Source organism: Carassius gibelio, chromosome A1 (assembly GCF_023724105.1).
Source record: "Carassius gibelio isolate Cgi1373 ecotype wild population from Czech Republic chromosome A1, carGib1.2-hapl.c, whole genome shotgun sequence".
NCBI lineage: Eukaryota > Metazoa > Chordata > Actinopteri > Cypriniformes > Cyprinidae > Carassius > Carassius gibelio.
Window position 1 is genome coordinate 4,805,607 of NC_068371.1, and position 26,831 is coordinate 4,832,437.

General features: G+C 36.6%; 1 protein-coding gene across 4 annotated transcripts in view; it reads right to left on the reverse strand.

The window, feature by feature from the left end:
• LOC127964573 (LIM and calponin homology domains-containing protein 1) overlaps positions 1 to 26,831 on the reverse strand; it is a 43,819-nt gene that overhangs the window by 3,512 nt on the left and 13,476 nt on the right. Inside the window, exons 2-31 of one of the 4 annotated variants that reach the window (XM_052564845.1) lie at positions 26,242 to 26,312; positions 25,481 to 25,550; positions 25,005 to 25,111; positions 24,177 to 24,207; positions 23,963 to 24,073; positions 23,647 to 23,851; positions 21,715 to 21,955; positions 21,318 to 21,497; positions 19,708 to 20,046; positions 18,312 to 18,593; positions 17,586 to 17,873; positions 16,299 to 16,610; positions 14,019 to 14,426; positions 13,358 to 13,675; positions 12,667 to 12,882; positions 12,102 to 12,131; positions 10,990 to 11,122; positions 10,750 to 10,907; positions 9,400 to 9,868; positions 9,011 to 9,314; positions 8,306 to 8,424; positions 7,563 to 7,650; positions 7,287 to 7,343; positions 5,167 to 5,192; positions 3,843 to 3,956; positions 2,724 to 2,816; positions 2,463 to 2,656; positions 1,947 to 2,041; positions 978 to 1,086; positions 677 to 763 (exon numbers count right to left, since the gene is read on the reverse strand). In XM_052564845.1, the coding sequence (XP_052420805.1) occupies positions 677 to 763; positions 978 to 1,086; positions 1,947 to 2,041; positions 2,463 to 2,656; positions 2,724 to 2,816; positions 3,843 to 3,956; positions 5,167 to 5,192; positions 7,287 to 7,343; positions 7,563 to 7,650; positions 8,306 to 8,424; positions 9,011 to 9,314; positions 9,400 to 9,868; positions 10,750 to 10,907; positions 10,990 to 11,122; positions 12,102 to 12,131; positions 12,667 to 12,882; positions 13,358 to 13,675; positions 14,019 to 14,426; positions 16,299 to 16,610; positions 17,586 to 17,873; positions 18,312 to 18,593; positions 19,708 to 20,046; positions 21,318 to 21,497; positions 21,715 to 21,955; positions 23,647 to 23,851; positions 23,963 to 24,073; positions 24,177 to 24,207; positions 25,005 to 25,111; positions 25,481 to 25,550; positions 26,242 to 26,312 (5,255 nt within the window). Of the gene's footprint in view, positions 1 to 676; positions 764 to 977; positions 1,087 to 1,946; positions 2,042 to 2,462; positions 2,657 to 2,723; positions 2,817 to 3,842; positions 3,957 to 5,166; positions 5,193 to 7,286; positions 7,344 to 7,562; positions 7,651 to 8,305; positions 8,425 to 9,010; positions 9,315 to 9,399; positions 9,869 to 10,749; positions 10,908 to 10,989; positions 11,123 to 12,101; positions 12,132 to 12,666; positions 12,883 to 13,357; positions 13,676 to 14,018; positions 14,427 to 16,298; positions 16,611 to 17,585; positions 17,874 to 18,311; positions 18,594 to 19,707; positions 20,047 to 21,317; positions 21,498 to 21,714; positions 21,956 to 23,646; positions 23,852 to 23,962; positions 24,074 to 24,176; positions 24,208 to 25,004; positions 25,112 to 25,480; positions 25,551 to 26,241; positions 26,313 to 26,831 lie in introns of those variants that run through there. The other 3 variants (XM_052564911.1, XM_052564979.1, XR_008155128.1) reach the window with 3 other exon arrangements.

A 26,831-nucleotide genomic window follows, 5' to 3' on the forward strand; every position in this document is an offset into this window, starting at 1 on the left:
GGTGGCACAACTGTTTTGCATTTCAAATGAATACATTAAAGGAACAGTTCATCCAAAAATTTACATTTGAAAATGCAAAATTCACTCACTCTAGAGCCATCCAAAATGGTAGATGAGTTTGTTTCTTCATCAGAACAGATTTGGAGAAATGTAGCGTTACATCACTTGCTCACCAATGGATGCTCTGCAGTCTGCAGTAAATGGGTGCCGTCAGAGTGAGAATCCAAACAGCTGATAAAAACTTCACAAGATGTTTACTGATGGACTGGTGTGGATAGCTTGTGGATTATTGTGCTGTTTTTATCAGCTGTTTGGACTCTCATTCTGACGGCACCCATTCACTGCAGAGCATTCATTGCTGAGCAAGTGATGTAATGCTACATTTCTCCAAATCTGTTCTGATGAAGAAACAAACTCATCTATATCTTGGATAGTCTGAGGGTGAGTACATTTTCAGCTCATTTTCATATTTGGGTGAACTATTCCTTTAAGCTGATACTTTTGCATTTAAAGTAGATAAATCTTCTAGGTCAGTTCGACAGCATGACACCACAGTCACTGTGTCTGAGTGAAGCACACAAATGCTTTCAAAGCCTATTACTGAAATGCTCCACACACACACACACACACACATGTCTCCATGTGATTGAGTATGTGTTGGAGCGAAGGCTCATACCTGCTGGGTGATGGAGGTGGTGTGTCTTGTGAAGGTGTGGGTGATTTTGATGGGTGTGTCCCTAAAACATTTTCACACGACCCAGTCCTGCCAGCAGCCGCACACACATACACACAAGCACAGAGACACACAACTGTGAAAGCAAGTCGTATTCAGAAATGTTCCATGTGCCAGAAAAAAAATAAACCTCATACTGATCTGATCTTTAAAACATCCTCCAGCCATAGCAAAGCCAAGCAACATTTTGGCACGCATGTGTGTATTGAAGCCAGCATGCAATCCCACAGACACATCCACGTACCTCCTCATCTTTGTGGTCTGGCTCTGGGGTGGACTCTGTTTACGATCCAGTGAAGCAGTTTTCTTCAAATCCTCTTGCCTTTCTTTAGTCTTATGGCTCCAAGAGCCATCTGTAATAACACACATAGAAATCATGCATGTCTGCTAATTCACTGTTTTAATTGAGCATCCAGTGTGTTTTCTATATATGCAAACATTATTGTGGCAGATGAGTAAAGCATTAAAATACATGTTCTTGCATTTGCTTTTTTAAGGTTTACTATGGTTATTTTAAATTTAAAAGTTTTTTTAAATTATTGTTTTAAGTTTTCTAAAATATTTGTATAAGAAGTTTGTAAAAGCCATTTTTCCTCCAAATCAAGCTCAAGCATGGCGTAAACAACAGGAAGAATTTGTGAAAAGGATCCTTTTAGATGTTTATCTGTGCAATATTAATGTCATTCATTTTTGTTTTGAAACGATATATATATATATTTTTTATGAAAGCTAAAAAAAAACTTTTAAAATACATGACTCATAAATACAAAATTAATTTAACAAATAATAAAATTAAATATAAATAACTAAATAACTATTGTTATGATTATTTAGAATATCATGAATTCTTATTATAACCAAATATAAATCTAATAATTATTAAATGTCATATTTTAAATATTAGCTTTAAAAATATCTAAAATGTTGGTAGAAGACTGGTTATTTCTAAAACCTCTCATCCTCCAAATCAAAGTCATAATATTTAATTAATATTATATTAATTAATAATAACAATATTAATAAAAAATATTATAAAATATTATAATTCACCTTGAAAATTATGTTTGAAAACATTTCTGGAAATAAGATTAATGTTATATACACTTGTGAATTCAAGGCACAAATAAAGTTAGTTTTTGTTGATGTTGTACGTGTGGCTTTCCTTGACATTGTTTAAGAGCTCCATGGTCCAGATGAAGTGTGTGTGTCTTACCCTGTATAAACTGCAGTTGTGGTGTAGCTGTTTGGCTCTCCTGAGGCTCAGTTCTCTGACCGTTCTGCTGAGCTGCTGTGTTTACTTGATCAGGGCTAAAAATTAAAGGTTAAATTAACACTGAAACATCCTTTCAGAAAAGTCAAGGCTTGAATCTTTATTTTTCTGTTACACTTTTTCCTTTGACAGGTTTCCTATGACAAAGTCAGCTTTTTATAGCCCAAAGACTCTAAATAAAATTAAGGTGGATGTTAAAATTAGATTTTTTTTGTAGGTTCTGTGTTATTATGGCAATAAACCATATATACATTTACATTTATGCATTTAGCAGACGCTAAAAGAGACTTATAGTGTATTCAGGCTATACATTATTTTACCACTATGTGTGTTCCCTGGGAATCGAACCCTCAACCTTTTTCGCTGCTAAAGCAATGCTCTACCACTGAGCCACAAGAAGGATCACCAGAATCAGAACCATTCTGCTGGAAAAGGAATATTATTTTGTATGTGTTCCACCTGTGTCTGTTACTCTGGTCCGCCTGCTTCTCCAGCACTTCCTGTTTCCTTTCCCAGTCAGCCAAGGAGAGGACAATGGTGTCACATGGGGCCGAGGGCTGGGTGGGGGGCGGAGCTTCTGTCACCATACTGGATGATAAACCTGATGTGTGAGGGGTCAGTGGGGTCACGGTTTCCTCCAGTATCTGTCTTTCCTATAAATAAAGAACTAATTAGTGTTTATTAAGGACCAATGTCATGTGAAACAACTGGAAGACGCACCTCTTCATGGTGTCTCCTCTCCTCCTCTTCCACTTCTCTCTGCGCTCTCTCCCACTCCTCCTTCAGCTTCTCCTGCTCTCGCTGATATTTCTCCTGCAGAAAAAGAGGGATTACTTCAATCTTTGACCTCTGTCATCATTTATTCAACCTTATGTTGTTTCAGGTTTCGTTCTTCTGTGGAACACAAAAGGAGAAAGTCTGAAAAATGTGCTGGCTGCTGTTTTCCCACACAATAACAGTGAATATGAATCATGTTATTTTTATGCTATGCGTTGTTTATGTCACATGGAGGAACTCTAAGAAGACTTCTTGATATTTATCTTTTTTTTTCACTGTGTATATTCATGGAAACATTCTGGATAATAATTTGTACTTTATTATTCTTGTATATTTTTTAATTGATGGTTACACTACTTGATATTTTCAGGAACATACCTCTTTTTTACTAAAAAGAAAAATGTAGGACCTAAATTTTCAGCATCATTACTTTGTCATATGACCTTTCAGAAATCTTTCTAATATATGGATTTGCTGCTCAAAAATAATTTCTTATTTTAACAATGTTAAAAAACTAAAAGTGAACATGATACAATTTTTCAGGATTCGTTGATGAATATAAAGCACAGAACAGCATTTATTTGAAATAATATATATATTTTTTAATAATGTAAAGTCTTTACTGTCACTTTTGATTAATTTCATCTATCCTTGCTAAATAAGTATTAATGTCTTTATTTAAAAAAAAATCTTACTGACCACAAATTTTTTAAACGGTAGTGTATGAAACAAAAAAATAAAATAAAAATAAAATGCACAAGTGCTTTTGTGACCTTTATGAAAATTGAAAGAGTCAATGCTTCATTGTAACTGCATGGACAAAACTAATCAACACATTCTTCAAAAATTCCTCATTTTTTATTCCACAGAAGAAAGAAGTCATACAAGTTTGGTTCTAGTTACCCACAAGTCAACAAACAGTGTGATAGATTTGAGAGAAAGTGAAGGGCAGACAGGAACAGATGGGAAACAGCTAACCAGAACACAACAACAGAAGAAGTTGTCTCTATGGAGGAGCAGGTGCGCACTTCTCTCACACAAACCCCAAGCTGGCTATTGTACCTGCAGCAGGCGTTCCTGCTCCTGTTGCCACTTCTCCTGCCGTCTACGCTCTTCATTAGGATCCCACGTCCAGTGGTCAACCCTTTTTGCAAGGTTCAACATTGGGGTTTCAATCTGATTCGCACACACACACAAACACAAACAAAAACAAACAAACACACCCACACAAAAACAAACACACATACACAAACACACACACACATAAACAAACACACACACAAAAATACACAGAGAAAGAGAACGGGAAAAAGGAAAGGAAGGTAAGAAGGCAGGGTGCACCTACACTGGTCCAACTTGTATGAGCACAAGTACTTCAAAGTACAGGAATTATCAATAATTAAACATCAGTTTTGTAACCTGGAGTGTTTTTTTTTTTTGGCAAAATGAGGCCTCATTTTTCTAATTCTTGGCTTGTTTCAGTTGGTTACTTTAAACCTTACCTCAGACTGACAGAAATATATTTATATCATAAAATATAATATCTTTATAGATTTTGCAGTTCATATACACATTAATTCCAATGTTTAAAAACCTGATTGAAAGCACATGCATAACTGGCTTGAATTCTGATTAAAATTTTCTTATGTTTCTGTTTTAAAAGTCAGATTTTTTATTTTTTACTTTCTTTAACTGAAATCAATAAGCTTAAATAACATAAAATATAAATATTAGATGTCAAATTTAAATGAAATATTTATATTTATATAAAAAAAAATCTGTGTCAATTTTCTGTTTCAAATCTCTATTTTGTAAGCTTAAGTAATAAAAATCTAAAGTAAAAAACAAAAGCTAAATAGAAATAAAAAATGATAATGAAAAACATTTAGTAAAAAATTACTAAAACTGAAAATATAAATATAAAAGCTCATTGAAAATAATAAATAGTAGATTATAATAGTACATAACACTAAACTATCACAGAATTGTGTGCAGTGTGATCAAGGCAGCAACAGCACTCTAAACAGAAGGAAGAGCGGATGCACACACAAGAAACTGCTAGATGCAGCTCAATGCAACAGAATGCTAAATGTTTTGAGATACATTAACACTCTTTAACTAGTTGTATTATAATTAACACACTGTCTTAAAAATTAGCTACTGATGTGAGACACTGAAACATCAGCGAGAAGCAATGCAACGGCAAAGACATCCAACACAATCTGTTTCCCTAAAGCCACCCTGAGCACTCCAGCAGCCGAAATGACCAAAACCTTACAATGAGTGACGAACAAAAGAAAAACAGACTGAAAAGAGATGCAGGAAGAGGAAATAAAGAGACTTTCATGAAGAATGCGAGTGAGTTTGGCACAACTTAAGTACTTACACAGTCCATGGAGTAGTCAGTCCCTTCTGTGAAGGAAAGAAGAGCGAACAGTGGCTTTAGAAACTCATCATATTCTCATAAACCTCTTACATTAATGAAAGCGACAACACCACAGGAGCTCAAACTGGTGCACAGAGCATAAAACACTAAAATGACACAAAGAGATTGAGAAAAATTAAGAGACATAATCTCTGTTTACACTCAGTCAATACTGACATTTCCCATGCATCTCCAATAGATCTCCTGTATCCACTATTGATCAGATTTTGATCATATTTATAGACCTCACACTACAAATGCAGAGTGGTCATTTGTTTCTGATAACCTCCGAATGTGGTTCAAGTGCTACGATCAAAGATTTTGGACCCTGTTTTAAGGCTGCACAATTAATCTAATTCATTTACATCGTTCAAAGCAGAATCGTTCAGAGTCCACTCATGTTATTCTGAGTGACTGTGTTTTTGTTTTTTCTTCTTTCTTTCTACAGGTTATCTTAAGGGCTTTCCCATTGTTTTAATTTTAGTATCACATTATATCATTTGTATTTTAACCTTTTTTTTATTAATATTATTTAAAGAAGAAACTAATACAATGTATAGTCAACATTTGAGGCTTAATACTATAGAAAACCAATAAAAGTTTTTCAGTTTGAGTGTTTTCAGCTTGTTTATTTTCATCTAAACATATGGCATGCGGTTGCTTCAAACAATGGTATAAACATATCATTCAGTGGAAATTGTGATAATCATAATTAATAATAGCACTTACAATTTTAAGGCAATAATCAACAATTATGATTTTTGTCATATTCGGGCATCCCTACCCTGTTTACATCTGTATTTAGCTGGCCACTTGTGACTCTGTCATCTGAGATGGATATGAATAGCAGGTATAAGCTAAAAAGATGCCAAAAGAAGATGAGAAGGGATAACTGCATGCTGGAGAAGTGGGTGTGCCAAAAGGTGGATAAAAGTCTTTCTGATTGGTTAGGCTTAGGGGTTAGTTTCTTCTGTAAAATTCACCTTGGCCAGACCCATTACTCTGACTTGCAGCAACCCCCGTCTCAAAGAAAGAGGATCCGTTCTCTAAGAGCAGTGAATATAGCCAGGAAAACAACAAAGAAAGCAATATAACACAGAGCATCTTAATTCCTACATGATTAATTTCAGTGCACAACTGTACAATGATCAGACTAAATAAATCTATTCTATAGTCATGGAGAGCTGACATATGCTACAGATGCCTGATGAGGACAAAATGACCGTATGTTTAGAAGGAAAGATCTTTAGTTAGGAGAGAGTGGGGTAAGATGTGAGTGGGCAAAATCAATCTCCTCCTTAAGAAACTGTGAAAGGTTTTTGTCATTCTACTACTGTATATACTAGTTATAATATACTATATAGTAGTAAATCAAGTACATTTTCTACATGGCAAATAATATGTATTATTTTTTTTAAATAAATATCATAACAGTCATTGTATTATTATGTAAACGATTCGGCTAAAGATCGGCTTTTATTTATTAAATAATATAATATAATATAATATAATATAATATAATATAATATAATATAATATAATATAATATAATATAATATAATATAATATAATATAATATAATATAATTGGGGTCGATGACATAAATTTTGTCCCCTTTGATGATGACTAGGTCCCATCTGCTCACCAAGGATGCATATATTTGATCAAAAAATATAGTAAAATCAGTAACATTGTGAAATATTATTATAATTTAAAATAATATTTTTTTTTTTATTGTAATATATTGTAAAAGTAAATTTATTCCTGTGATGCAAAACTGTATTTTCAGCATCATTACTGTAGTCTTCAGTGTCACATGATCCTTCAGAAATCATTCTAATGTGTAGATTTGGTGCTTACAAAACATGACAACTTAAATTAGTGTGGCACAGCTTACCCCACTCTCCTCTACACACTTAAAAAACAGTTTTAAAAGTCTGTATTGTCTCATAGTGCCCTCAGCAGACAAGCATTTACTGTACGATGGACCTCAACAGGAGGAGTCTAACGGACGAGAGATGAGCAGATGGATCATCTGCCGTTCGTGGAGATGGTGCTATTAGTTCATCTATCAGTTTTACCTGTCGGAGCGAAGAACTCCCAGCGTAACCTAGAGCTACTAGAGGAATGTGAGGACTCTAACAGACCCACACACGCACACCGAACGAAAGAGGGGTAGTCAATGACAGAGACAAAAAGCAAGAGAAAAAGGTCAACCAGAAAGAAATGCAAACCAACAGAGGATTTAGAGGAAGTAAATGAAGGACTTAAAAGTGTGAGAAGTGTGGAGAAGGGACTAATTCGGTCATCGCATTATGAGAGAAATGTGGATGTGGAAAGTGTGACAGTTGTATTACCTGTCAGTGAGAGAGAGTGTGAAGTCTGCTCAGCAGTGGTGGACTCGGCAGCTGAGCTCAGGTCACATGAGTTACAGTCTGAATCAAGCTAAAAAGAAAATCATCATAAGCAGGTTTCAAACAGAATACACAACAACACATTCACCTACATTTTTTGAAGGTACGATATTAATGCTGACAAAAATCATCTGTTACAAATAAGTGAGGAATAATATATAGTCAGAAAACGATCAGTTGCCTGAAAATGAAATAAAAAAATGCAAATAAAGAAAAAAAAACATGGAAATATTGACGTACTTTAATACACTTAATGGTTTATAATCGTCATACCTGCATTTATGTATACTAAACTTTGCCAGGAAGAGTAACAAATTAATCAAATAATAATCAAACAATAATTTTTTATGGAATGAAATGTCGTAAATCGTAAAAAACAACAACAACTTTCAGATTTTTAAAAAAATTGCATGTGAAAACCTGGACGTGATATGATCTCTAACAAACCAAAAACGGGTTGAAGAAGGCCAACTCCAAAACAAATGAAAAATAAAAATAAATAATTCTGTATGTAGACCTTCATACTCTTTTGCAATTATTTATTTTCGTTTGCAAAAAGCACATTTATTTTTTTCTCAATGCTTTCATTTTTGTTTGCAAACCTCTAATTTCTTTTGCGATGCTTTAATTATTGTGCAAGGTTATGTGTTTTATTAAAAAGTGAAAAGAGAGACATGAAGGCCCACCTGCTCTGTGCTGGACGTGTCATTTGCTGGGACGGTCTGTGTCTGAGTGAGTTCTGTCACTATGGTTGTTGTGACCACACAGTTGAGCTTCATCACTGTGTCAGGCCCTGGCTGCTTTCCTAATCAAATAGGAAACTATCATTTAATTTAAAAATCATTCAGTCTATGCTTCTTCTGCTATAAATGGGTTACATCATATAAGCACATTTTGTTTTGTGCTCAGTTAGTAATTTGCATGTATTTGCACTTACAGTAAATTTTATGATTATCAAATAAGTGTTGCTGATGTGAAATGTGGGCAGCCAACTCTCAATGTATTAAACTACTTTAGCTACTTAAAGTGATAGTTCACCTTTTGTCATTTCAAACCTGTATGCATGTCTTTGTTCTGTGGAAGAATGTTGGGAACCAAAAATGATTGGTGCCCATTGACTTCCACTGTATGGAGAAAAACACTGTGAAATTCCTCTAAATATCTTCTTTTATGTTCCACAGAAGAAAGAAATGCATACAGTTTACAGAGGGTGGGTGAATTATGACTCTTTTCATTTAGGAGTGAACTGTCCCTTTAATTATAAAAGTACTCAGGATGAAGTTTTGCTTTCTGAACGTTACAGTAAACCTTCATTGTATGTCATTATGTCTATTTCTCATTATATGACCGCTGAATATTACAAACTATAATTTAATATTATAATCCTCAACCTTCTGGTTCTGACAGCGACGGTGTAGTTGAGATGTCTTTGCTTTTCTCTTCCTCAGGACTAAGAGAACACTCTTTTTCCTTCTTTCCGGCTTCTTTCTCCTGGTCAGAAACGGACGTCTGTGAGCTTTGCTGGAGGTCTGAGGCTTCTAAAGCAATAAGCTCCTCATTAAGTTGACTTTGAGTAACTGGATTTGGAGGTGAGGAAGATAAGTCGACTTGAGGACACGACACAGAATCTTTATCGTCCCTCTCTCTGCTCTCTTGCAGAGTCCCGTCACCGTTCACACGTATCAGCCCATCGCTCTATAATAAAAACAGAACACATTTATTTAAGCTGATTATTAGTTGTTGGGAACTGAGATTATAGTCCTGGGTAAGATAGTCTTGCCTTTATAGATTTGCGGAGGCCTTGGCTGAATTTGGGCTGGCTGTAGGGTTTTGGGGTGATCAGGGGAACAGGCTTTGAGGGGACAGGAGGAACTGGTGTAGGCACTGACAGGACTTTTGGAGCGTTTGTGGTCTCATCAGATGATGGCTCGGGGGTTTCGGGCTGTGCCTGTGCCTGTTTTTCTGCAGTCTTCTGGTCCACATGGACACTGTGGTGTGTTTGGGTAGTTAGTTCAGGCTCTACATCCTCTGCTTCTGCTAAGGCGGTGCATGTCAGCTTCTTCTCGGGCTGATGGAGAGGTGACGTGTGCATCGGTGAAGCCGCAGAAGGCAGCTTGGGGAGCTGGAGTTTCTCCAGTATGGCATCACTGATGGTGAAACGGAGAGCATAGCGTTGAAGCACAGCTGCCTTTTCTTCTGGAGTGGAGGCCTTACAGTATTCTTCATGTAGCTCCTGTTCCCTACGTTCTCTGACAGACAATCAATAGAAAATCAAGTGACAAATATTCATGATATTTATATAAAAAGGTTTCGGAAATATTTCTCAAAACGTATTTCTAATGATCTTTACTGTCATTTTTAATGTCCTCGCTGAATACAAGTACCTTATTTTCCGGACTATATGTCGCACTTTTTTTCATAGTTTGGCTGGTCCTGCGACTTATTTATCAAAATTAATTTGACATGAACCGAGAGAAAACATTACCTTCTACAGCCACGAGAGGGCGCTCTATGCTGCTCAGTTCTCCTGTAGTCTACACTGAAGACATAGAGCGCCCTCTCGTGGCTGTAGACGGTAATGCTTTCTCTTGGTTCTTGGTTCTAAATAAATGCGATTTATAGTCCAGTGCGGCTTATATATGTTTTTTTCCTCATCATGACGTATTTTTGGACTGATGCGACTTATACTCAGGTGTGACATATAGTCCGTAAAATACGGTATTTACCTCTTTACAAAAAACAAAAACAACTCCTAATGACCCGTAACTTTTAAACAGTAGTGTAATTAATTAGGCTTTTTTTTTCTTCATTATGATATCTGGATAGTTGTATTACCCTGACATTTTTAAAATAAAAATTCATAATCTAAATTAATTTTAATCCATGCTAATCTGGTCAAACCACTGATGTTTTATATATATATATATATATATATATATATATATATATATATATATATATATATAAATTATTGAACAGGCGAAAAAAAAAAAGAGCATCATGTCATTGACCCTTGAAAAGACGGTTCTACTAAAAAGTCACTTATGCGGGCTGTTTTAAAATACCAACACTTCATATTCACTAAACCCCTCCAAAATCTGGAGGTTGTAGAGTTCAATTTGTGTCTCACTTCTCCTCAACGATTTCTCTGTATGTCTTGATGCTCTTCCGGCGATGGCCGGGTCCTCCATCTGTTGACATTAGCTTCTCCATCATCTTCCTCTCTTCTTCCTTCTTGATCAAATCTTGAGATGCACTTCGCCTCCGATTCTTCCAGCGAGCCAAGTCCTAAACACAGAAGCCAGAAAATGTAGATACTTATGCATGTGAGCTCATTAAACATGTGTTTGTGTGGGTTTGTATGACTCACGTCCTGCCACTGGTCCTCCTCCTCTCGGAGTTTGTTGTACTGGTTGTGTAGGTGCTCATGTCGTGATTGGCTGTGCGGCTGAAGGTAGGCCAGCTCATCCTCTTCATCACGCATGTCAATCAAGCTCACACTCCTTTAAGTAACAAACAAAAGCAGACATCTTTACAAGTGCTGCAATGCTTTTAGCTGAAGAAGGAAAGGTGCAATCACAGCCAGAGCAAAAATAACACTACATCCCTTCCTCTGACCTGAAGACACGAAAACAACAATTATAAAATGTTATTATGATGTTAACAAGGAATGAAAAGAGGAAGAACTGTTAGTGGAAGAACAACACGTGGTTATAAGAACCATGAGCAATACAAACAGAACATGTACAAGAAAAAGCAGATTTACATACAGTATATGACGACATCATTTCTTAATTGCTCATGTTGTTCAAAACCCATATTATCATACCACATTCAATTTGACTAAATCTGATATATCTATTTCAACCCAGCTCACAAAACTGACATGAAAACTGATTTTCAGTTTCAGTCAGTTTCATATATAAAGCTATTGTATGACTTCATAAAATGTTAAATATGTACACGTCATATTTGCATCCTTTTGAAGCTTGTAAACTCGAATGAATTGTAAATGCATGGAAAAGAGCGATCAGCACATTGTTATTATTTCCCTTCATCCAGTCATATAGATTTAGAACAACATGACAAGCAAATTATGACAGAATTTTATTTTTGGTTTAACTGTTCCTTTAATAAAACTGGGTGTGCTGTAGTGGATTGAGGTTATGGAAGTAAGTAAATCTGTGTGTGTGTGTGTGTGTGTGTGTGTGAATTTTCTCCAGGCAGCAAAAGCATCCACCGCAGCAAACCATGAGAAAGATTCAAACACATGTTGCATGCATGTGTAGCTACAGGCTTTTGACTGCTCAGCTTTTGAATATGCATGCATAAAGTACAAGAGAGAATTTAGATGACAATTAAAATGGTTGTATTTCAATGTGAATAGAGGCACCACTGAATGCTTGTGTTGGCTGTACATGCAACTGCTCAGTTCTGCAGCGACAGTAAGAAGACAGAAAGAAAGGAAGGAAAAAAACTTACTCCGTTTCAGAAACACTAGTAGCTCTGAATCTAGAACATTAATGGATTAAAAAAACAAACAATATAAATAAAGTTGAGCTTTAAAGAACAAAATGGTTAAACATAACATCATAGTACACTTACTTTAGACCTTTTTTTGTTGTTGTTAATTATTACCCTTCAAAATAAAAGGTTGCCTCACTATACTAGATAGGTGTTGATATAGTTTCTAGCTACTGTGCAATGTAATTTTTTAGCTTTGCAGACATAATTTTGTGTGTGTGTGTGTGTGTGTGTGTTCATGTCAGAAAGCATGTCAGTAAAGTGGGTTGTCAAAAGCATTTTATATAGACTTGGAGCTGTAAGTAATATTCAGTCAGCTCTTAAAATGAAATGACAACTTTTTAATAATAAAGCCCCTTACAGCACCTCTAAGGATAACCATTGCACCAAACCAATCAGTGAAGTAAAGTGAAACAATGATACAGGCATGAGACACAATCTCTTTCCATGCAGAAATACAAAAATACATTTCAGTCAGAGCGCTTTCAAAAGTAATAAATTGGTCCTGAAAGTGCTTTCTCACATTGGGGGGAGATCATCATCTTCCTGCCAAAGGGGGCGACGTGAGGGTTGGTGAGGTTTGGGGGAGGGGCTTTTGGTAATAGGCTCATCTTTAATAAGACTTTCATGTCCCACCACACCCACAGAGCCCGCCTCCTGCCTGTCCATCATCTGAGGGCACTTCCTAGGCGTGTCCTCAGCATCTCTTGGGGGCGGGGCCACAGAGCTAAGGGCGAAGCTGAGAAAGTTGCCATGGTTACTAAAGCAAAGCAAGGCTGTGAAAGGGAGGCTGAGGCTCTGCTCTCTGACCACAAAACACAAATCGCCAGAGAAAACAAGTGCAAAGAACAGAGTGAACAAAAATTAAAAGGCTGAAAGATTTATTAGGGGTGTCAAAAATGCATTACAACTGAGAGAGAAAGAGAGAGAGACAGAGAGAGTTATAAATCAACAAAAGACTAGAAACAAGGAGAATTATTCAGTGAAGAAACTCCAAGTCAGTCACACATATTATTAAACAGGCAATAAACACCAAAAATCATTGATGCACATGACATCCATCTCTTCTCTGTACTCTGAAAACCAACCTGCACACAGCAAGCTCAAAACCATATCTAAAAAGGCCCATGCTAATAATTCTCCTTTGCTGGACACCACAAAAGCAGCATTCAGAGCATTCACAGGCGAGCGCTTCATTCCCAGAGGATCCTAACCTGTCCAGAGATGGGGCTGTCTCTTGCTCTCTAGGCTTGACGTGTGACTGCGATCCACCGACAGGGGTGATTTTATGTTTCACAGCAACAGGTTTGGGCAAAAAGGCATTCAAATCCTGTCCTGCACTTGACTTTTGGTAAGATCCAGTCCTTTGAGCAAGCATGTCATCCTTCTGAAAATCCCCACATTCCTCATCATCAGTGTACATGCCAGGGCGATTGGTGTTAGTTGCAGACAAACGTACGATGTCAGGGCACTTTTCTGGTACTACAGCAACTGGAACGGGTGTCTTTGGTACTTGGTCGACTGGTTCATTTCTGTCAAAAACAGCATATGCTGATAACGAACCTGACAAAAGAAACTCAGTTTGTGCAATACTCTCTAAGTAATGCAAACAGGTTAAAAACTAATGCACACATACATTCACTTCTCAAGGAACAAAACATAAACGGTTCTGTAAGATGTTTCGAGTGATTGTTAGCTCATTGCTACGGTGTTCTGAGTGGTTGCTATTGCAAACTGGGAGGTTGTTTACTGGCCCAAGCATTATGGTTTCTATAAATGACTCTGTGCCTCGTTTATTTCACCACAACACATAGCATGTTAGACTCACACATTATCAACAAAAATAAATGACAGACTTAGTCTTTCTTGTCCCACCTCTGTCCAATCTTGGTTCTCTTTGTCTTAATGTTTCTTTCCAGGTATTGGAAGTCTCTGTCTCCACTCGTGCCCATCTGAATACTTCCTTTCTGGGCTAAGGAAGCCACTGTAGCACCGTCTCTCTTTGAACCCGGCTGCGGGAGGAATCGGTTATGTGAAGTCCCATTAGCTGGCTTCTGAAACGCTCCTTTTCTACGAGCTAGCATGTCATCCTTTTCTACATCCGGTTTCCTCTCTTCTTCTTCATCCTCTTCATCATCCTCCCTCTCATCCTTCACTTTCTCAGCCAGTTCCTCTTCCAGCACCCTGTGCTCGGTGGAGGTCAAAGGCCGTTTAAGGTCAAACATGAAAGGGTTCGGAGGTTCAGGGGGCATGATAGGAGCAGGCTCAGGGTTTGCATCTCCACTGTTCAAGTTAGTTCATAATGTATTTGGAGTGGAAGGAAAGAGAGAAACAATGAGTCAGAGACAGAAAAAGAACAAAAAAAAAAAAATGAGGGGGAAGGACAGCGAATGCAGAGACAGGCAAGAAAAGATGCAGTCCAGTGGGAGCCAAAGCAACTGCAGTGCAGTTACTCAAAACTACAAAACACATTTTATTACTTTCATGCACAAGCACAAACGCATATTTCATCTATTTTTTTCTCTCTTGTTTCTTCACAGTCAGACAGTCAGATATTTCAGTACAAACCAACAGTCAGGCATTCACAGCTAAGTTCTTTCCTAAACAGCGCAAAAAGCACAATTTTAGCATCATTCAGGGATGCTACAGATGCTAGGGGTCATGCAAACAGCCTGAAACCCAATTGCTCTTCTCCTAAATAACAAAAGTTTTAAGCAGCATTCAGTGGTGCCACAGTTGTTAGCATCATGCTAACAGTCTTTTAATGCACCTGTCCTCTAGATTCATAAACTCCAGTGAGATGAAACCAACATGCCCTATAAATGCAGCATCACTGCTAAGATCACTACACACATTTTCAAACTCCAACATTCAGTTCAGACCATTTGATAAACAAAACTCCAGTCCTCAATAAGCAGTGTTCGTAAAAGTCCGTCAGTAGACTACTTCACAACACGAATACTGAGAGATTCTAAAAAAAAAAGAGCCTTGTCTAAAAGGGGTCATATTGTGAAGTAAACAACGAAATAGGACACAAACTAATGCTGTGTTCATGCCATTTCACAATGACTGTAAATACTAGATGACCACTGGGATGTTACTTGAAGCTGGTCACAAACTCAGAATTATGCTTTTCCATGTCAACACTATTAACACCAAAATGAATGTGTGTAAACAAACAATATACAAAGCCACAATAGAATAAGTCATTATGCAAATTAACCATTAATAAACTCATATTTTAGTGGAACATATTTACTCAACTCTGTGCTAGCGGTATCAAACTTCGTCTTTCGTTTGCTTTTAGATTATTCTTGCATCATTAAGACATTAACAACAGTGAATTATAGCAATTGCTTTGATTGACTACTGTTGAATAACTCTAAATTAACTGCTAAACTACATTTTACAGCTGAAACCATTGCCATTTTGAGTGTTTCTGCATAATGCCATGGAAGTCATATGGTACGAGTCAGCGCTCACACAAAAGTTGAGTTTATAAGTTGTAAATATGAGGACGTGAATTTATTTTATTTTTATTTTTTTTGTTAGAATCTCAGTTAGGGTATTTCCAACATGGCATGAACACAGTTTAAGCACCAGGCAAAAAATAATTGTAATCAAGTTGGAATAAAATAAACAATAAGCAAATTTGTATTTTAAATACAAATTTATGCTATATCTTAGAATTTATTTTTTTATTTCATTTTAATCTTTATCTCATAATTACCTTTTTTTATTTTACATAATTTATAAAATAATATCATTTATGTAAAATATTCATCATTTATTTTTATATAATTAAAAAAAAAATTTTGAATATATTTTACTTTTTATATTATAACATATTCGATACTTATTCATTTTCAAACGCAAAATTTACACAAGTCTTAAAGTAGCAAAATTACTAACGGTTGTGCTGAAAAATTGTTATCAGAAATTATATTATGACTGTTGTAATATATGTGTATTATATATTACTGTATAATTAATATTATTTTGCAATATATATTATACTACTATATTTTCAATGACCCTCAGGTAAACAATAAAATAAAAATGTGCACATTTTGGTCTGATGTATTTGAATGTGCATGTATTTATGCATCTATCCTTCTCCTCCTGCCTTTCTTTCTTTCTTTCTTTCTCTCCTACCTGCCAGCTGCTCTCTTTGTCAGCCTGGAGCCCAGCCCTATGGTGGGCACAGCAACAGGTGCCATCGAGAGGAGATATCGAAGCTTCCCTGCCTCATCCCCCTGTCCCTCTTCCCCTTCCTCATCCTCTTCCTCTTTCCAGGAAGTACTTTCCATCTCTGTCACACCCCCAAAAGTCACAAAACGCCTCCGTTCACCGGAGGAACGTTCTTGGCAACTGGCCAGGTCATTCTTGGCAACCTTCGTCTTGGAGGCAACAGAGTGGCAGCCTTTCTCAAGACACGTCTGACACAGAGGGACAATAGGGTCATCGCTGTTCACACGCACACACATACATGACACAAGTAAGTAAAGAAGAGAAAGAAAGAAGAATTAGAGGAGCAGAGGGAAAGAAATTATGAAAACTGAAAAAATACTAGTACAGAAAGACCCTGTCAAGTCAATGACATGAAGAGAATTGTCATGGATATCTGGATGGGAATTTGTGTGATTTCCTATAGATGCTGATGCAAGCATGGCCTTTTTAAACATACAAAAGGGAAATTACTACACTGAAGGAATGACACACACAGCCCTGGCTCTTCTACAACAGTTTAGTTTGTGGTCTAACACTCACATGCTCTCCTCCCTCATTCTCTGTGAGCATCTCTTGCTTTCAATAGTTGCCTTGGTGACGTCTGTATGCTAGAGAGGGGCTTCCTCTGCTAAAAGAATTTAGAGACTCACAAAGGCCCACTTTAACAAACATCACCACAACAGCGTAACGAGACAGAGCCCTATTACGCAACACTCAGACCAAGCTTATTGGCTGTAAGCTTTGATGGATTTAAATATATTTTAAGCTCACACTGCGTCTAAACCAGTTGTATTACTTTTTCAGTGGCAAGTAATTTGTCTGTCTACACTGACAGATCCCAAACATGTGAACTACAGTTTATTTTGAACAGCATTTTCTAAGGTTGACAACACAGTCTGCAAAGCAAGATTAAAAATAAAATAACATTTAAAAAAATTATTATAACCCCTTCTCTATCATATAGCATACTAATGGATAGAATTAACATGGGGAAAATCTATTGCCTGTTGCTTTATTACATCATGTCTGGTTAGGACATACCAGAAAAAAGTTTATTTTCTTTGACAATTAACTTAATTTCAGAAACTGGTGTGTCATATCTTTTATGTGTTAAAAATACATAAAACATCAAATTTGATTAGAGAAGCTCAGTGTGAAACCTCTGTGTGCGTATGTCATGTTAGGTCAGGGTCAAAGGTAAAGGTCAGGCACCTGCTCTCTGTATTCATCTTGAGCCTCTGCCATTTCTCCAGGTCCGACTGATTGATGGTAGTTTGAGCCAATGACTGACAGGGGTCCCTCTGTGGGACAGGCCCATTTTTGCCCCGCCTTCTGGCCAGGTCGTCTGTCTTTACATCAGGCATCACCACCCTCGCCCCTTTCTCTCTGTCTGTTCCCTCCTTATTCTCCTGCTTACACTCACTGTCTTTCTCAGAGGTCAGGAAGGGGTTGTCCTTGCGGGTTATGATTGACACTTCAGCACCGGTGGAGTCAGACTCACTGTAGATCAGTACGAAGGATACACTGAGCTAAGCAGGAGGAATGGCATTACCTTTCTGCCACACATGCAATTAGCAAGTGTTTCTAAATATTTAATTATTTAAATAGAATTCAAAGATTAAAAAAAAAAAATCATATTAGAAATATGTTTTACCAACCTAAAAGATGTATTTAGCATTTTTAAAAACAAAAATGTCCCTATAACAATTGGATTATTTAGTTATTGTTTTCTTCCAGATTTTCAGTTACTTCCAGGATCAGTCTTTAAAATTCAATAAATTCAATGAATAATACGGCTCCTAATAAAGTTACCAGCCAAAGGACCAGTAAATCAGTAAAATTAATCTGTGCTCAATAAGTGTTCATTTTTGATACTGTGCTCAAATGTGTGTATACAGAGCAGAAGTGTGAGCAAAGTGTGTGTTTGTTTCGAGGCACCTGCTATCTGTATTAATCTTGAGTCTCTGCCATGTCTCCAGGTCTGACTGAGTGATGGAAGTCTGGACCAATGACTGATGAGCATCTTTGGGAGGGCGTGGCCCTCCCCCAGTCCGCCTTCTTGCTAGATCATCTTTGTGTGGGTTTGGGACAACTATCTTCACCTCTACCTCTTTCTTATCTTCCTCATCCCTCTCTTTTCCTCTGTCTTTTTCAGGATTCAGGAAAGGGTTGTCCTTACGAGTTATGATTGACACCTCAGGGGAGGCGGAGTCAGCCTGACTGTGGTAGAAACGTAACATTATAAGAAATACAAAAAGGTGGACCCATAAATCCCGCATAAAACATCAACAATCCCAATATTGACCATAGAACTGTGGATGCAAGTTCATCGATAGCATCATAGCTCTACGATTCTGTGTTTCCCAAAACCAAAGTTCCAACAAACATTCGCAAACAACATCGTAAAGTTGTATGGTTGAAACTACAACTCTCATCCTGTTTTTCATTTTAGTATGACAGGTGAACTTCTGGTCTCAATTTAGCTTGTCATGCTAATGACTATTTTTTGAAGCATGCATGTGCATATGTTATCTACGGCAGTTATTTTTTAATCAATGTGGTTCAAATGACAATACAATAAAGTTACTATTGTATCAGAAAACAGTCGTCACTAGCTAGTTAATTTTTCCGACAGTGCATTGTAATACAAAGTTCTGTCATGAAACTCTAGATGGTGCAGCTTACTGGTTTCTTTTCCCATCAGCAGCCAATGAGCTTGCTGCTCAATGTTCAAATACTTGGCTAATGCCCTCCACCTTCCCCAGCTCCACCTGTATAGATCTGCTACGGAGGAGTTTCATGTGTGTTATACGTGCAGCAGCAGTATTTCTTACATGCTCACAGCAGCATACCTGTGGATGTCTTAGCAGTAGTAAGTCTATATGTATTTGCTCTGCTGCAGCAGCAGCGTAGCACATCTATTCAACCAAACTCCAATAACATTGCCATGTATATTACCATGCTAAAATTCAAAGAGTTGATGTGACAGAATTATGGTAGTTAAGCAGTGAGTGTTCTAAGTGGTTGATAGGCAGTGGCTGAAGTGTTCTGGTTGGAAAGATGAACCAAAAAATCAAAAGCCATATCAGTTCAAAAAAAACAAAGCATACCAGGCTGAAGTAATGTGTCAAGTCATTCAAGTTTAAGTAGGAATCTTAAATCGTTAGCAATAGATTGGGAGGAAAAAAAATCTGAATTGGATTATTTGAAGTGTAAATATGGCCTATAAGGAAACTCTGACCCAAATTTGCCCAATAACTTCAAGTTAGATTTGTATAGCCAACATAACTAGTCCCTAAGCATGAGACACCATCACTCTCTGTCACAAGCACACCTTCTTTTCTCCTGTGCCATCTTCTCCATCCTCTCCAACACAGCATGTTGGGATGCCAGCCTGATTCCCTCCCATTTTTCTCGGTCCTTCCCGCTACAAGAGCCTGGCAGGAAGTGATGCGCCACACTGGGTTTAAATTGATTCATGCGTGCTCTGCGAGAAGCAAGATCATCTTTTTGGACATCTGGAACCTTCCGTTCTGCTTCTTCATCCTCATCTTCCTCATTTGAGTCCCACTGATGTGGAGCGGCGGCCCGCATGAACTCATTGTCACGTCGGAGAATGATGTCCGGTGAGGGTGGTTTGGCTTTACTGGCCTCCACAGGATTCACAAATGGACTGAGGAGAAAATTTGCCATGACAAAATTTGAATATATTTTTTGAAAAATAGAGTGCAACAGCGCTTTGTTTTTCCGCAAGTAGTTTTTCCCATTATTTTTTTCCATAAGGACATAATAACATAATTAAAAAATAAGGAATGTAAAACTATTGATTTAAAGATATTTATTATATATAGTTGTGCTCATAAGTTGCAGAATATGCAAATATGTTCATAATTTTAACAAAAAAAGAGCAATCATGAAATGACATGTTAGTTAGTACTGTCCTGAATAAGCTATTTCACACAACATGTGTTTATATATACTCAACAAGACAAAATAATAACTGATTTAAGGGTATGTAAACTTTTGAACGCAATCATTTTTATAAATGTAGTTATTATTTTGTCTAGTGGAGCTTATATAAACATCTGTTATGTGAAATAGCTTATTCAAGACAGTACTAAATAAAGAACAACATGCCATTTTCATGATACATCTTATTTAGTTACAATTATTAACATTTTGCATATATTGCTATATATGGTTTATTGCGAAATATAAATTTAATGCATCCAAATATTTAAGTTGCTTGAGAGCGCAGGTAAACTGACTCCACTTTATTTGTAGCGCTTCAAGAGATGTGTTTAAGAGTTTTTAAACACATTTTTCGTCACGGTTCTCTGACTGGTAGAGATTTCTCTGTAAAATCATGGGTAATGTAGTTTTTCACCAGGAATTTTAAGGACTATTAAAAAACAAATTAAAATTTTGTAGACTGGTGGCTTCAACAAAACCATAATTAGGTCTGTCTTCAAACGTTTTTGTTTAAAATCAACTTCCCTGTGGAGAAACCAGATGGGATTTCTACGTTTTCTAACCCAACTGTTGCACTCTATAATGAAGAGACGTTAGTCCTTCCATATCAGGAGGTGATGCAGACATCAGGACTTTAGAATAAGTCAAATTAGCATAACTAGCATAATATGCTCAACCCAATACAACACACACTCCTCATTTCAACCAATCCCAGATTCAGAGTAGTCCTCCAATTAATTCACAAGCTGACATCAACTCAAAACATTAGCTAAGCTACAAAGACTAAAGCTCAATCACAACTGTGTCACTCCATGCCATGATGTAGATTAAACATTTCTCAGCAGCACAAATCCAAAGCAAAAGTACACAAGGTCACCCCCAACAAATCAACCTGGGGTTGGACCTACCAGGCCCTACACACAACCAGTTAGCATTTTTAGTCACTTCATACACATGCATTCAACCGCTGACCTTTTGTATCGCACAGAGGCAGGTAATACTTTAATTCCCGCCTTTTCCAGCTTCCTCATTTTCTTAAGCTCTGCCTCCTCAAGCTCTACCCCTTTCTCATCCGCCCAGGTGAAATTTTTCTGGAGCGCAAGGCTGCGAGATTCGACGGCCCCCTCTTTTAATACTTCTACACGCTCTTGTCTGTGGGGAGCAATGGGAATTTCACAGCTCTCACCAACACGCGGATAATACAGAATGAATCAAACAAACTCTGACAGATGAAAACAGAGGATGCTTGTGTGTAATGATTTTTGTTTAGATGTATGATGCGTCTCAGCCACATTGAGGGATTTCCAGCAACCACCTGAGAAACCAAACAAACCAAACACTTACTGTTTATCACGGCGGCTGTGATTACCTGAGAGGTCTTTCTCCTCCTACAGGAGATGTTGAGTTGCTCAGGCTCCTCCAGTCTTCCTCTCTCTCGCTCCTCCTCTTCCTCAGGGGGGCAGGAATGTAGTTGGTTTGGTTGCTTTTGTTCGGCAGATACTGATTAAAGGGTAGAGCTGCGCGAGGCTCTTTGAAGGACACGCGACGGGCAGACATGTCATCCTTGCGAACGTCTGGCAACTTCCTTTGACCAGCGTCACCTTCAGAGTCTGTCAGAATGACGTATAGAAAAAAAAAACCGTATTGTTATTTATTCTTGTCTAAACGTATTGGCATTTGGTAGTAGTATTTCATATTTTTAGGTGTTTACAGACAGATCCGGCATTTATATTTCATCCATTGCCTGTTGGGTTTCTTACCGCCATCTGACCACCATCCAAATCAGGGCTGACACGAATGAAAGCTTAGTACATGTATTTGAGTGTAAATATATTTAAGCTTGTCTAAACATATTACATCAGGATTAGCAACAGAATATTATACATGCATTTATTTGATGCAGTTTTTGCTCAGATCGACATGGCGAAAGCTTCTTGCTCTAGTACTTCCACACAGTCTGTTTTATTTAGCAATGACATAAAAGTAATTCAGATACTTGAAATAAGTGAAGTATTATACTATAAATATTAGATTTTTTTATTTTAATTGTATAAATGTCATACTAAATTAAAGGATGCAAGTTGCAAGACTATTTTTCTTTAGTAAATAGTTGTATGTCTGACATTGCATTAATCAGCAAGAGTCATCTTATTATTCCTCCATTTTCACATTAATAATCTAATATTGCAGAGCCTAATAAAGCTGTGAAGTGTTTTTTATTTATTTAATTTTATTATATTATAAAATGAAAAAAATATTATTTTATTATTTTATTTATTATTATTATTATCATCGTTATTTTTAACATCATGTCAGAAGCAATGACTATATTCAGAGCCAAAATAATGAATCTGCATAATTCAAACAATGCAATCAATATCTTTTCTAAATAATGTTTACAATAATTTGACAATATTGTCTTAAAAAGTCAAAATACAAAAAGAAAAAAGAAAAAAAAAAAGAAAAAAAGCAATAACGATTATATAGTCTTTCAACTTACTATATGACAAATATTCTACAATTATTTCAGGAGAAACCTTTTTAAAAATGTCCATTAATGTATTTTCTTTATTGTATTTTATGTTATTTTCAACTTAATCATAAATAAACTTGTTGGCTTTAAGAAAAACATTGTTTGACACAGCAATTAACAAGAACAGTTAAAAATTCTTATGCATGAAATCATACACACACACCGCAATATAATTTAATATAATAAATAAATAATTTATGGTTTAGAAGCTTCTTGAGCTTAAATTTTTTTTTTTTCGGTCCCTGGTTTTAGTCCGTCCATGTCTGGACTCAGTAATCAGATGCAGCTCATATAGAGCCTCTCACACACACTCGGCACACAGATGAGTGTGTGAATGTCTGTCCAGTCCAACAGCTGCACTCTTGCACATGCACACACACACACTGCACATATGTGGGAATGTATTAATCCTTTCATTGAGTCCAGAGTTCCTGATTGTGTGCTGAGTGTATTTTTACCCACAGCTGCTCTTTTCATGGAAGTAAGTGTGTGTGTGTGTGTGTGTGTGCATAAGAAATAGGGATCATGTAAAAAAGGTTTATATTTTCAGTGCAATGACAATTCAGTGTCACATACAGTAAAAAATAATATATATATATACCCACTGCCATCAAATGAGTCTCTTATGCTCACCAAGGCTGCATTTATTTGATAAAAAATATAGTTAAATTATATGATGTATTATTTCACAATTATAGACAATATTTCATGACCACTGACTTAACTAGCATGATGACAAAAGCAAATAAATAGAAGAGAAGGTCATACCATCACTGTTGCAGCGAATGACTGTGTCTGGTGAGGGTGTGTTCTGTGATCGTGAGCCAAACGATTCGTCGAGACTGTCAAACGAATCTTCACGACCGTGCCTCGGAGGAGACAGCGAATCAGAACGCTCCGATTCGCAGCTGTCGATGTAACCGCTGTCCCTTATACTGCGCTTGGGGGACTCTAACTCTTCATTTACACACTCCTGCACACACACACCAAATAGAAAAAAAGAATTCAAAACATAAAAGCTTAGGAATTATTAATTTATCAAGCTGCTTCAAAGGTTAAGTGTTCTTGGTAAGAGTTGATTTACCTTTCGCATCATGGAAAGAAGCCCCTCAAACTCTTTCAGGTCGAGAGTGGGGCCGTTATACATTGCACAGCTGTTAGCAGCTTTACCAAGCCAGTATATGGTTATGAGCACCTAATCATTAAAGATAAAAACACAGGAGAGAATAAAAACAGAAATAAATCAGCAAACATGTAAATCAAACACTAATTGACATATAAAGTTTCAGTTTACTTACATTCTTCAGCTTTCTACTACAGTCAGAGCCCCTACAAAGAGAGAGAGAGAGAGAGAGAGAGAGAGAGAGAGAGAGAGAGAAAACAGCTGTTTACCATCTAATCAACAGAGATATAATATCATTCAAAACTTTGGGGTCGGTAAGATTGGTATCTTATGCTCGGTCCCCCAGGCTGCATTTATTTGTTTAGAAATGCAGCAAAAACTTTAATTTTTTGTATTTTAATTTATTTTAAAATGCAATTTATTTGTGTGAACAAAGCTGAATTTTAAGCATCATTACCCCAGTCGTCAGTGTCACATGATCCATCAGAAGTTATTCTAAAATGCAGAATTGGTGCTCAAAAAACATTTCGGATAATTATCATTGTAGAAATCAGTTGTGCTGCTTAGTATTTTTCTAGAAACTTTGATAAAAAAAAAATCAGGATTCTTTAATAAAAATAAAGTTTAAAAGAACAGCATTTATTTGAAATATACTGTCAACGTAAACTAACTTTTGCTTGAGTAAAAACCCTTGCTGAATGTTAAATCTTAATATTGTAAACATCTTGTATCTCCTTGAAAGTGGATTTACCAAAATTCTCCCAAAAACTGTTGGCTAAGCTTATATTTTCATTAAACAATTCAAATAACCAATTAAAATAAAAATGTAGCTACTTAAGCTAAAACTTCTTTAAATCTACACACTCAGAAGAACAAGATGAGCAGCTGTGAATAACTGAAAGGCAAGATCTTCTAGAGCCACCAAAATAACTCATGATTCATCCCATTCATTTTCTGCACATAATCAGTCTCTCTGTTCACACATGCACAAGCGCACACATACGATAAGTTCGCTCGTATCGACGTATCCTGCAGGTCTCCAGGATCGAACAGCTGTGATCCCTTCAATCCCAGCTCTTCGCATCCTCTCAGAAACATGGTCAGATTATCCTGATGAGAGGAAGGACACATATTATACACCTGCTGCCCGCTGAGTGTGACAATTACAGGCAATGTGTGATGAGCTGCATGTGATCAAAACAAGCATCTAAAGATATGCAAAAAATGCTGTGATGTAAAAAAAACCTTTTTGTATCTAATTTAAGTTCTGAAAACATTGCTTTTGAGCTATAACTTTAATTCTCCTATAGGGGCTGTATGTATCAGATATCTTTTTGGCACAAACATAAAATAGCTAGCGCACACACAGATACACACACAAATTGGGACAGTCCTGGATTTGTTCCGAGACAGCAGTGCTGAGACTGGCCTGACACAAACAGGCACAGAACGACACAAACACACACTAACCACACTCACCAGTCCTGCTATGGGTGCTGGAAGTCTGTTGATCTTTTTCACAAGGCCTGGTTTGATTGAACTCAGCAACCTAATAAATCACATGATGAGAGAAAGAGAGAGACATTGCTAAATATGCTGGAACCATAATATGCTGGTTGATATAACATCATCTCATTTTTATGATTTATTTTCTCTTTTTTTTCATTCTTTTTTTTTTCATTCATCACAGTTTGGACCAAAAAATAAAAAATTGTTAAAAAAAATACTACTGGTCACAAATTTGGGGTCAGCAAGATATATTAAAGAAATGGCGCAAATAAAGAAATTAATACTTCTATTAATTGCATTAAATTCAACAACTTATTGATGGCACAGACTTTACATTGTTGCAAAAAAAAAAAAAAATCACATTGGTGCAAACTTTCTGTTTTTTTAAGAATTCTGCAAAAATGTATCATGATTTTCAACACTGATTATAATCAGAAATGTTTCTTGAGCAGCAAATCAGCACATTAGAATGATTTCTGAAGGATCATGTGACACTGAAGACTGGAGGAATGATGCTAAAAATTCAGCTTTGCATTACAGGAATACATTTTTATATATAGAAATTGTACAGGAATAAACTGTAAAAAATAAATGCATCCTTAGTGAGCACAGGAGATTTAAGAAGATCCCAAACATTTGAATGGTAGCGATCAGAATTAGGCTTTTATTTGTCCTCTTTAACACAAAAAAATCCTAAATGTAAATGATGTGTGTGTGTGTGGAAAACTCACTCGCAGAGCAGAATGCCGTTCTCCAGGCCGCTTCTGAAATCCTTATCGCCAAAACTTCTTCCTGTCGCTGCCTGTCAAGCAAACACAAAAGCAAAAGCATCATCAGTAAGAAAAATAACTGAAAATTTTTTAATGAAGAGGTAAGAGAGTAGTAATGTGACTGAAGCAGTTGAATGTAATGATTTCAGAGACCAACGTCCCTTTCTAAAGCTACAGTTTTACACTATGATTTGTGTCTAAATGCAAACCAAACAGATGCTTTCTATTTGTTTAGAGAGTATTTAAAGCTTAACTCTTCATGTTTTAATCTGTTATGATATTTCCTTTTTATAATATGTATGTGTGCTCTCACATCTAACGCTCTTTATAAGTTTAAAAACTAAATAAGACAACAAGGGTTTCACAAAAGAGCTCTGAAACTCTACTCTTCTTTCATACCAAAATCTGGTAGTTATTAGGCTAATACTTAACACATTCAAAAGGCACAGTGAGTCTGTGTGTGTGTGTGTGTGTGTGTGTGTGTGTCCAAATATATAAATATGTATGTATGTATGTACGTGGGTATAACTATGTATATATGTGTGCTTTTC